Source organism: Leuciscus leuciscus (genome assembly GCF_965113295.1).
Source record: "Leuciscus leuciscus genome assembly, chromosome: 1".
Taxonomy (NCBI): Eukaryota; Metazoa; Chordata; class Actinopteri; order Cypriniformes; family Leuciscidae; genus Leuciscus; species Leuciscus leuciscus.
Window position 1 is genome coordinate 10,151,355 of NC_138725.1, and position 13,011 is coordinate 10,164,365.

The window sequence follows — 13,011 nt, forward strand, 5'->3', positions numbered from 1 at the left end:
CGAACTCGATCATGCAACAACATTACTACACAGAGCTGGCAGATCCACTGAGATAGCATTTTAAAGGTTTAGTTCACCCAAAAAGGAAAAATAGCCCATGATTTACTCACTCTCAAGTCATCCTAAGTGTGTATGACCTTATGACCAGAGATATCACGCAACACCTGAAATCCCCACATGTTGAGCCTGGTCATCGATGACAGAACCTTGTCCCACTCGCCACAGCACAGACACTCTATTTCAGTCGGCATAGGTTGGCATATTCCCCCACTCTCACATCACCAGTTCATGTTGGCTCTCATCCTCACATCCTCAGGCTGTTGAGCGATCGCAACCTCCTCCTTCTGTCGTTCTATTTCCAAAGCGCGCAGCTCCTCTTCTCAAACTAGAGGTTCATAGATATGTTGATAGTTCATAGTTCATAGAGGTATGGTTCTGGATCTTGATTGTCTGAGAAGTCACCCTCTTCGTCTCTCACAAAATCCGCCATGTTCATCGCAATTCATTATGTCTACTGTAGGAAAAATAGCCGGCTACTTTTCACGCCGATATGTTGACGGAAGTTTTCAGGTGTTGCGTAATATCTCTGCGCCCAAGTAAGTGCTTTGCCTGTCCTTCCCCCCCAATATAGTCCCAAGTCAATATCTGACTAGGAAATCACCTTAAGTCAAGTGAAGTCAAGTCATCTTCATTTATATAGCGCTTTTAACAATGTAGATTGTTTCAAAGCTGCTTTACAGAGATAAACGTATAATTTAAGGTAACAGATTGTTTTGGCTTCATAGCGATTCTTTAAAAAGTTATTTTCCAGCTAAAGTTAGTTTTGATTGATTCGCTTCCGTCGCAACGATCATATGTTATTAAATTAAATTAGGGGCCGCCAAGATGACACCATTCTCTCTACACAGACTTTAAAGGCACACTATGCAGCTTTCCGTTTTTGTCAAACGGCGACCCCTAGAGTCGCTGTGGAGTACTTGTATTTAACGTTACTGTCGTAAATACCACTCGCGCAGAGCCGTCTCTGCACTCACTGCCTGATCCCTTTCGCCCTCTATACCGGTACCTTGTTCAGTAGGATGGAAGCTGTAATGAGTGGAAATAAGGTGTGACCCCTTTAAGAGCTGCGCGTGCCCTGTTGAACTGTCGGCAGTCTGTATTATATGTGCACCTCCAACACCCCGTGTATGCAGGTTATTTCAGTTTGATGCTCATTCTTATCCTACTTTTGTTTATCAAGTAAAGCTGTGGACGGTAGAACGGGTGATAGACAGTTACACAAGTTCGATTGGGGAATAAAGTGCAAGTTGTGAGATGTCAATCGCCTCCGGCGGTCCACCGGCCCAAAGTTGCAAGGGTGGTTTTTCGTCTCACACATCTACAAAAATACGCCTGTATTTCAAGTTGATAAAATCATTTAAAATCCACATCAGTTTATTTGTGCCCACGCGCCACGCCCTCCCAGGCTACTTTCACTTTTAAAAATCCCTCATAACCGCGCGCGATCTGCTTGTCTTCGAGATGGATGCTGAGGAGTTGAAGAAAAGAATAGCTCTAGTGGAGATTGTAAAGTTGTCGACAATACGTCATAAAAAATCAAGTCCAGTGTGTGGGAGAAATTTGGAGTTATCTGAAGAAAATATTGTGAAAGGCTTTGCTGCGTGCATTTTCGTGTTGGATAGCCGCAAATGTGGAACTTCATCGCTGAGGAAGCACGCAGAAACTGTGGTAAGAAAGCAGTTCTATCGAACAGTATTTTTCAAATTTAACACTGTTAAGTATGTGTGGTGTGCAGGGTGTGTTTGAACCCAAAATTGTCAGATGTAGGCTAGACGAATTGCGTGGCATATAGTGTTGTAGCCGTGTCTGTTCGATTGGTAAAATGTTATAAGGCTACTCAGTTTTGTGGTAACGTTTGCCATGTTCTTCATGTACCGGCCTTTTGACAGCTTCGGCTGAAGTTGTCCTTGTGTTAATTGTTGTGTAATAACTTCTGTATGACCTGGCAATAAACATTTTTGTAATTGTGTCTATAATGTGATAGTCTAAACCAGGGGTTCCCAAACTTTTTAGCCCGCGACCCCCATGATAAATGCGCTGCTGCCCCGCGACCCCGCACCTCCCCCACCCCAGGGTCCGAAATTACATTTTTGGCTCACCTGCCACGGGGACTGGTAGATGAAAAAATCCTCCAGCCAAGCATATTTTTTACCAGCCAAAATAATAAACAGCCTTTTTTTTGTCACATATACATTCATTTCAGTACTTTTAATTGAGATAATAAGGTAGGCCTATTATGTTGAATAGAAACGTAAAAAAAAATGTCCAGAGCAAAATTTGAAATGCATAATAAAAAAAATCGATATTGCCTATATATATTGATCAAAATGTGAGAAATATATGAAATATTACTATCATTGGGGTGAAATAATATATATATTTTTTTTTTTTTGTCAGTTTTGTTAGCCGACTCATGTGGAAGGGAAGGCACAACGTAACCTCGGTTCCCTGAGAGATAAGGGAACGAGTATTGCGTTGCGAACGCTATGGGAAAACTCCTTTTCTCGAGAAAAGAACGGCCATGGTGTGTAAAGCAGAAGCAGCCTGAGCCTGGCCAGCGGCGGAGTATGCACGATCCGCGAGTGCTGAAGACGTTCTGCACAGCTTAGATGGGTGCGCAGCCTTCCAACTGCCAGCAGGACACAAATGGGCGGCGACCGCTTCTTCCAGTGGCAGGAGCTTTTTCCTCAGCGCCGTCAACAGATAGAGCGTTAACTGTGTACACACCGCCGCCGACTTGAGTTGCAAAGAAGCTCTGGCCGTCCTGTCAAGGACGCTTGTCAAAAAGTATGGGGAAGCTTGACGCTGGGCCGCTCTGAATAGTGAATGCGCGCGCGCGGCCGGGGCTCTCGCTCTCTCTCTCTCTCTCTGTTCGTTCTTAGAAGAGCGCGTGCGCGCTGAAAATTTCATATTTTGGTATGAACATTCACCCGCCAGTGTGGCGGATAGCCTTTTGAGATTTACTCGCCAAACAGAAAATCTACCCGGTGTGATCGTACGTGCGAAAGGGTTAAATTAATTGCAACAAAAATATATAGGGCCTATATATTTTTTCCACTTTTTTAAAAAGAAATCATCTCGCGACCCCTGCGCCGGGGTCCGGCGACCCCCCGGGGGGTCGCGACCCCCACTTTGGGAACCACTGGTCTAAACTGATATTATTTCGGGTGCGGTTCGGGTATCGGTTCTATTTTAAGCGGGTCGGGTCGGGTGCGGATTTTAATTAGTGCTGCTGTCGGAAAACGGGTCAGATGCGGGTTTAAGCACTGCGGGTACGGGCGGGTGCGGGTTTACAAAATCGGACACGTGCAGGACTCTGGCAACGGTCCTAGTACTGGGCCTTGTGGTACGCCATACTGAACTTGTGAACGATAAGACATCTCTTCATTTACTGCTACAAACTGATAACGGTCAGATAAATATGATTTAAACCATGCTAGTGCAATTCCACTAATGCCAACATAATGTTCAAGTCTATTTAAAAGAATGTTGTGGTCAATGGTGTCAAATGCAGCACTAAGATCGAGTAACACTAATAGAGAGATACAACCACGATCGGATGATAAGAGCAAATCATTTGTGACTCTAACGAGAGCCGTCTCGGTACTATGGTACGGTCTAGATCCGGACTGGAAATCCTCGCAGATATAATTTCTTTCAAGAAAGGAACACAGTTGTGAGGATACTGCCTTTTCTAATATCTTTGACAGAAAAGGTAGATTCGAGATCGGCCTGTAATTGACAAATTCTGTAGGATCAAGTTGCGTTTTTTTAACAAGCGGTTTAATCATAGCCAGCTTAAAGTTTTTTGGTACGTATCCTAGAGACAAAGACGAATTAATGATATTAAGAAGAGGATCTATGACCTCTGGAAGCATCTCTTTCAGTAGCTTAGTCGGTATAGGGTCTAACATACATGTTGTCGATTTAGATGATTTAACGAGTTTAGTAAATTCTTCCTCTCCTATAGCAGTGAATGAATCAAATTTTTCCTCAGGGAGACTACAATGCACTGCCTGATGCGATACTGTAGTAGACGGTTGCATAGTTATAATTTTGTCCCTGATATTATCAATCTTATGAGTGAAGAAGTTCATAAAGTCATTACTGCTGTGCTGCTTGGAAATTTCGGTGCTTGAAGCTTTATTTTTCGTTAGTTTAGCCACTGTTTCAAATAAATACCTAGGATTATGTTTATTTTCTTCTAATAGGGTTGAAAAATAAGCTGATCTAGCAGCTTTTAAGGCCTCTCTGTATGCAATCGAGCTCTCCTTCCATGAAATGCGAAATACCTCTAGTTTTGTTTTCTTCCAGTTGCGCTCCATTTTTCTGGCTGCTCTCTTAAGGGCCCGAGTGTGCTCGTTGTACCACGGCGTTGGACTATTTTCTTTAATCTTCTTTAAGCGCAGAGGAGCAACTGTGTCTAAAGTGCTGGAAAAGAGAGAGTTAAAAGTTTCTGTCGCAATATCAAGTTCTTCTAAGCTATCTGGGATGCTGTGATGATGAAACTGATCAGGAAGATTATTGATAAAGCAATCTTTAGTGGCAGAAGTGATAGGTCTAACATATTTATAACACGGAGTCGGCTTTGCAGCCTTGGCTAAATGAAGTTCACACGAGACTAGATAATGATCTGAGATGTCATCGCTCTGCTGAATTTAAACAGCATCAAAATCTATTCCGTGTGATAATATTAGATCTAGAGTATGATTACGACAATGAGTAGGTCCTGACACATGTTGTCTAACTCTAATAGAGTTAAGAATGTCTTTAAATGCCAAACCTAATGCATCTTTTTCATTATCGATGTGTATATTAAAATCTGTAAAGTAATTAAAGTAATTTATCTGTAGTCAGTATTAATTCTGATAGAAAGTCAGCAAATGCTTTGATAAAGTCTGTATGGTGCCCTGGTGGCCTGTATACAGTAGCCAGCACAAACCTCAAACGTGATTTATCGTTTATACCAGTGGTTCTCAACTCCAGTCCTCGGGACCCACTGCTCTGCACATTTTGTATGTCTCCCTTATTTAACACACCTGAACCAGATCATCAGCTCGTCAGGAGAGACTCCATGAACTGATTTGAGTGTGTCAGATAAGAGAGACATACAAAATGTGCAGAGCAGTGGGTCCCGAGGACTGGAGTTGAGAACCACTGGTTTATACTATATATTTTTACATTAAGCACCAACACTTCAAAAGAATTATATTTAAAACTTGATTTCTTAGTGGATTTGAAAATATTACTATAAATTACAGCAACACCACCCCCTTTGCGTTTCAGACGATGCTCATGTTTATAACAGTAATCTTGCGGTGTGGACTCATTTAGGCTTTCCTGTACCTCAAACAGCAACGCCAAGGTCATGGGTTCCAACAGGTCAGGTCTGCCCCCAAAACTTATTCTGCATTGCTATTTGTACTCGTGGATACGCAGGCCACAATCATTTTTTTTTTTTTTAAATCACATGCTAACTGGCAACAAAGGATTCCATTCATTATGCTAAGCTAAGCTAGCGGTAGCGCTGCCAAACTAAAACAATGCATGCACTGAGACAAAAATGCGTTTGCCCACCTGTCTAAATGTAGGAAAGGTGTTTCTTTAAAAGTGTATTATAACAGTATATAAACTTCCTTATGTGTGATTTAAAGAAGCAGCTTACAAATAAATCATTTTTGACCTTAAATATTAGAATGATGTACCAACTGGGGTTCCTTATGGTTTACTTTACAGCATTAGTTGAGAGAGATTTTTTTCTTATGTACTGTACCTGATAGGCCCCAACTTAATCAATATGGAATCAAATTGTGTCAAATGTTTTTTGTTTTTGTTTTTTTTCACAGGCCTTCACAGGGGAGAGACTAGTTGACACATCAGGACTGCGCTGTCGTCGCGTCCAGGCGCAGGTCCTTCATCAGATCTGGATCCCGCGGGCTGTGGTAAACCTCGGGATAAACAGAGAGACTAATATAAGCATAGACACCATTCTTCTCATGATGTAACGAGTACATCAGGATTTATAGGAAGTGTTCCCAGTTCCGGCTGGCCTAATCTATGCAGCCTAACATTGAATTATAGAAGTCTATAATGTGTTATGTGAATGCTAGGTCAAAGAGATGTGTCTTTAATCTAAAAGACTCGTTCCCGCAGTTCTTCTGGATTTAGTCTGTCTCAGTTTCTTCATGTTACGTTCCACGTGTGTTTGTGTATTTTTCTTTTTTGTGTGTGTTTGTGTTTCTATACGTTATTCCTAGGTGGTGATCATTGGTTGCCCATAAGAGATGTGACGTCACAACGTTAAAATCAGAACTGACGTTCCAGCAATCCACAGACGTTCTGTGGGTTTAAAAGGCCCAGTGACCAAGAGCGAGGGGGGTCAGTGCCAGATCTCAGACAACTTCCCATGCCTGGAGTTGTTTGTTGAAACCATGATTACGTTTATGATTTGTTTTTGTTTTTTGTTTTTGCTTATGCAAGTGTTTAGAGATGAACATTCCTTTGTTAGTATTACTGCCGATGGAATGCACTGTTTAGAGTTAGAACACTAGACGTCCGTAGTGCGTGTGACCTGTGTGTGTGTGTGTGTGTGTGTGTGTGTGTGTGTTCCATCTTTAAAGACCACGGTAGTTAGAATTGTTTTCTGTTATTTAGTTGGAGAGTGATCACCACGCATTGAATTTATTGTTTTTTTTAGACAGCGTAGTTTATTTAAGGCGGCGTATACACTGAAGATTTCAGGTTTTGTTTCTGCATTTTTCTTTTGATGGGTAGATTTAGAGGTTTGGGTGAAATAATTATGTTTTGATTATTTAATTGATTTGGTGACACTCTCGTTTTCTTGCTTTGTTTTCCTTTTATATTTTATAATTTTTCATGTTTTGTAACGTCATTCACACCTTTTCAAATTAAACGTTTCCGACTGGGATATTAACATGCTTTTAAGACTTTTGCACTTTACTGTATGTTTATATATGTAGCACGGTGGTCTTGTGAGGCACAACATTTAGTTCCTCCATATAGAGGAATTATAATAAAACATTGATAAACAAAAACTTTGAGTCTCCTCGAGATATGGACCTATCATCCTACCACAGTGAAATAAATACTTTCATTCAGTGGTGTGACAAGAACTTTCTTGTGTTAAATGTAAAAAAGACACAAGAAATGGTCCTTGACCCAAGAAGTGTATCTGAATACAAGTCTGTGATCACTGAAGACACAGTGATACAGCAAGTGACATCTTATAGATACCTGGGCCCGTATTCATAAAGATTCTAAGAATCCTCTCAGAAAACTCTTAATTTAGCTTAAAAACTTTTACGTAGAAGTCTTAGCTTAAGAGCAATTCGGGACCGATCTGAGAGCAACTCTGAGTAAGGAAAAGACAAAAACTTTCATCTTAGTGAGGAGGCGGGGTTGACCCCGTTGCTATGTATGACACAATCTTTTGACGACTGTGATTGGTTGGTTGTCCAAGAAGGGGAAAAAAAGTGATTTTAAGTATAGGGTATATTCTAAGCCTTCACTTTGAAATTACATGCGTAATTGTTCCTATTTGACCGTTCTCACACACACACACACTCACACACACACACACATTATATATGTGTATATAAATCCTTTTTATTTTTATTTACCATGCTGTTAATTTTCTATAAGGTATTTGCTTGGCTTAGAATGATAAAAATTGTTCCACTCTTTCCAATTACACTGATTGCTGGCATGTCTATTTAAGTGGTGGTTTGAATGTTGGTTTTAATGTATCAAACATGGAATTTTCCCAGTTGCCAAATATCGTAATGTAGTGATTACTTTCATTTCTGGCGCTATGGCATATGCGCTGTATCGGAGATATTAGCGTGTCTCTAATAAGATCAGTCACAAACATGATCCCTGCACGATCTAATCTATAGCGTCTTATTAACTCACTGTTATTCATTGTCTGCAACACATTTCTTCTCCCTCTTCGTCTTTCTGCCATTTTCTCCTCTGCTAAAGAAACTCTTAAGCCTCTTAAAAGTCCTCATCCGTGCTCCTAACAATTTTGACCATAAGACCTCTTTTAAGGGTTAAGATGCTTTCTGAATTACTTTTTTCTTTACTAGGATTTTTTCTTTAATTTTAAGAGTAAACGCCCACATTTCTAAGAATTTTCTTAGAATTTTGTCACTAGGAGCTACTCTTTGCATTAAGATTCTTTATGAATACGGGCCCTGGGGTTTATATGGACAAGGTTCTTTGTTGGAAGTTGACAATTGACAGCGTGTGCATAAAGAAAAACACTGCAATTGTTGTTGTAAAATCATTTATTGAGAAAATGGTTTATAAAGAAAAATACCACACTGAATGTTAAGGTCATTTAGTAAGCAAAAAAGTAGAATAGAGAGAAACGAAACATGTATTAGAAAGTATTTATCTGAATATTAACTTTTAGACAGGAGATGTTGAACTAGAATGTGCTTCCCATTAAACCAGGCCCAAGGCCATGGGTCGCCTGATCAAATGTCTGTCAGTTCCTCCTTAAATACCCGAAGTGTAGGTCTTCCTGCAAATGAAATGCATAAAGATTTGTTTCAATGCACACTGATAGTCATACAAAAAATGTATTTCAACTGAAGGCTTCAGTTTTGGATATTGAAAAATTAACATCCTCATTTTTAAATATTTCCAGGACTACTTTCTTTTGTGGAGTAAACTTGGTGCCAGGAACATTAATGAAACCTTATTGTAAAGCCTTTCTCTGCTCTGTGTAGTAATGTTGTTGCGTGATCGAGTTCGGCTCACGAGTAAACCGCTGTCTAGTATTGAAGATCAAGTGTGTGTGTGTGTGTGTGTGTGTGTGTGTGTGTGTGTGTGTGTGTGTGTGTGTGTGTGTGTGTGTGTGTGTGTGTGTGTGTGTGTGTGTGTGTGTGCGCGTGTGTGTGTATAATGGTGTAGTTTGAGGACAGAAACACACACACACACACCTCTGAGTACCAGCTCTGATCACAGTCGGGAATACTGGTTAGATTCAGTATATTAGACTGAAGTCTGTATTCAAACCCGCCGTCAGTCTGAATCTCTGCACATGTTTTATTGAGTCTGTTCATGTTTCAGTGCTGAAAACAGGAGAGAAATTTTTTAAAGAACCAAATGACTGCAGTTTATTAATATTGTGTTGTAGAACAAACATTTAAACATACGTGGAAAATGTGAAGTGATGTGCATTTAAACCAGTGAAAATTACCCCTTAAAATATGAAGCTTTCAACAAATAACCTTAATTTCAATCTTTTCCTCCCAGAAAGCATCACAGTTCAGAAGAAACTCATATAAATTGTAACAAAACGATGACATGCAGAAATGACATTATTTGAATATGTAGGGCACAAGAGGGCGCTATTGTCACTGAGGAAATAATGAAAGTGAAAGTAAGTGTTGACGTTACTGCAAAATCTGGGAAACATTAATAATAAAAAAAATGCAAAGACAAACTCCTATTTGTGTTACAAATTAGTCAAATTATTAAAAACTAAATATTCATAATGAATTGTCTAGTTTAAAAGAGTTTTAATTGGGCAACAAATAGATACAATAGAAAAAAAATACTAGTTTACTTTATCTTATAGTGAAAAACTGTTTTTTCAACAAAAAAAAAAAATGTTACCCCATGTTATGGCAGGATAATTGAATTCCCAGGGTTGCCTAATGGTTTTATGTCATAGGCTAGCACTTGCTCCCGCTAATGTCTTTACTCCACTCGTGCTGCCATTGTTGTGTCAGTCTTTCCTTAATGATGCTACGGCACTCCAGTCTGTCAAATGGCACCTCCACCTCCACATTTCCCCTAACTAAACTTGCCCTAGCAGCCTCATTCCCCTCAACCCCCACATGTGCTGGAACCCACACTACACCCCCGCCTCTCTGATCTATAAACACTTGTTAAGATCTCCTCGACTAAATCTAACCTAGCCCCTCCTCTTTCTCCCCTTTTTAATAGATATATCTACATCAGCCTCAGGCAGTAACCAATGAGGGATAGATGACCAGTAGACAGAAGGCACCATTTTTCTTTCATTAAGCTTAAGCTCCTCTACGTATGTTTTAACAGAATGTAAAACACTGAATCTATTAAGTCTACTCTCACCCTTCCTAAACTCCCAACACTCTGCTAACAAAGAAATTGAAGGAAGAGCTGACCCAGAGCTTTTAATTTTTGACGAAATAATTTAATGCCAATTTTGCATGAACCACATCTAACTTACTAAGTGTGGACCTATAGCTGCTGATCCATATCCAAGACACCCATAATCAAAAACTGATCTTATCATAGCTTTATAAATCATCAGCATAAGATTCCTGTCTGCACCCCAAGAGCGTCCCACCAAACACCTCAAAATATTAATAACCTTTCCACATTTATTCACCTTTCTACATACATGTTCTTTATACGTTAGCTTCTCATCTACCCAGACCCCAAGAAACTTGAAGACCTTAACTCTTTCAAGAGATTTCCCATATAACTTAAGACCTAGACTTTCTATATTCCGCTTTCATTTTGTTTCAATTCATTTTGTGACAACATCGCTACTCCTGTGGACATCACAACCATTTTTGGTGACAACTTCCAGTTCGTCACATCTTTCACTGTATGGACAAAAAACACTGAGACATTTCTCCAAAAAAAACATTTATTCAATCAAATCTCAATCAATTGATCACAGAGCCAGTGATATTCATACAACATAAAGACAGATTTGTTAGAAAGCTATAGGATACCAGCTAAAGCAGAGGTGAAATGCAGATATTTAGGTCCACAAAATTCAAATCAATATCACTTGCTCTTAAATGACATAAGACAGTTAACCTTAACATGCTAAATTCAATGTAAACCTAAATTAAACATTTTAATAAATTTGTAATCCCACAACAGTTATCCTTTACTTTTTGTTGTTGCTATCCCTACCTAAACTGAGCTGCTCACATGTGTTAAAAACAACAACAACTAAAATTATGTAAATAAAATGATTACTTTAGATTTTAAGTTATATTTATATTATAGACATATTAAGAAGGATATCTGTTGGATATGATGTGTTTGCTGCTGATCTACAGAAATGTTATGAATCTAAATAAACTTACATTTATCAGATGCTTTTATTCACAACAATAGAGGCAACAATATTCATCGTCTACAATGCCAGTTTAAAAAAGAAGCTATTAGGAACTAATTAGAGTAAAGAACAATCTTCTTTTAAAGTAATATTCTTAAATTAAGGGACATTTATTTGAGAAGCAAAATGACATGGATAATAAATGTTGTTTTCTGTGAAACTCATAACATGCATAAAACAAAAAATGGCATGGTGTAACGAGCGACAGTATAACCATCAGAGGACACGCCAACCCGGACAATCACCACACATCCACACACTACATTTCCCATGATCCTTTGCCCAGACCAATCAGCCATGATCACGTCCACCTGTGTGTCATTACCTTGTTTAGCTCACCCCATATAAGCCTGGTGTTCGCACTCATTCCCTGCGAAGTCGTGTTATTTGTTCACACTGCATCTCTGAGTGTTTTCCTGGTCTTATGGCTCTTGGTTTGGGATTTCATGGCTGTCTCTGGATTAGGGGTTCATAAACAGTGGAAATATTCTGCTATTATGAGCTTCTTAACCCCATTCCTGGAGTTCAGGGAAACACACTCCGCATATGAATATTTTATTTAGACTTTGTGATTTCATAATGCTGAGCCAATTCACGATTCCAGCTTAAATTCAGTTGATAATGCAGCCCTAGATTGCCCTTACACACAGGGCCTAAAACTAACTTTTTACCACACCTGCCAATGGCCGGTGAATTAAGAAAATGTACAGGCCAAAGATATTTACTTTTACAAGCCATGACACAAGAACAGGCAGGTATGACACCACATCTAGATGCTTGTGAGAATGAATATACTCTATTCCAATTTCGCTACCAAAGCTTAAACTTCTAGCTTAACTAATATGAATTTAAAAGCCTACATTTTGTAAAGACAAGTAAACAGTCAGTAATAAAATAAGAACAATCAAATTGAAAGTGGTGCCAAAAGTCTGGGCTCCCCCTCGAGAGAGAACAGAAGGCTCACAGGAATTAACATCTGAAGCAACACCCGAGACGCAGCTCACACTTCACTTGGACAATCTCCCCTTTCTCCTCCTCACCTAGAACTCGCTGAAAACCTACGCAATGTTAAGGATGTGCAAAAAGTAAATATGCATGTTTGGTATCATTTAAAGTGTCTCAGTGCGCCTAAGTGAAAATGAAATGAAAAGCTAAAATAAAATATGAGAAAAGTGATGTGTCCCTTAAAGGTGTTCCCTCCCCCAGATCCTCCATTCAGACTATACCTCCTGTGTGTAAAACAGGAACCCATTCAAGTATCCTGATCTCACAGTTGTGAACCCCTCAATAGGGGACCAAAATTGAATTCATTTTTTTAAGAATATTAAGTAAGGAAAAGGAGCAGAAAGGTACGAGGAGTCTGTAGGTTGACTTTCCACACGACCGCTGTGTGTAATTGTCGTTGCCAGGTAATCATTTCTACAAATTTCTGAACTGTTGTTATGATAGGGTAGAGTGGGGGAAAACGCCCCCCTTAAGGAAAATGTGACATTACAGTGAAACAAAACATAAATGTGACTAGAATTGCCATCCCGGTTTTGAGTGACTATGGCAGGAGTTATTCACCAAATATTAAAATTGCTCAGCCTTCATAATTAATTAGTATTTTCACTGAAAATATTTTTGTACAAAGGGGGCGTTTTGCCCCAGCGGTGGGGTAAAACGCCCCCCAAGGTGGGGTAAAATGCCCCCTTTCTTACCAACCAGTTTGCTTCATAGATCAACAGCAAAATTAACAGACAATAGTTTTTAATCTCTAAAGGTAAAAGGCAAGTAATGTATGAACATGTATATAT

General features: G+C 39.4%; 1 protein-coding gene across 6 annotated transcripts in view; it reads left to right on the forward strand.

The window, feature by feature from the left end:
• Positions 1–6,878, forward strand: part of LOC309487938 (uncharacterized protein) — an 83,438-nt gene extending 76,560 nt beyond the window's left edge. For 3 of the 6 annotated variants that reach the window (XM_082155938.1, XM_082155941.1, XM_082155937.1), the window contains exon 3: positions 5,907–6,876. In XM_082155938.1, the coding sequence (XP_082012064.1) occupies positions 5,907–5,928 (22 nt within the window). In that variant the 3' untranslated portion in view covers positions 5,929–6,876. Of the gene's footprint in view, positions 1–5,906 lie in introns of all 6 variants that reach the window. The other 3 variants (XR_014201952.1, XM_082155940.1, XM_082155939.1) reach the window with 3 other exon arrangements.
• Positions 6,879–13,011: the final 6,133 nt, after the last annotated feature.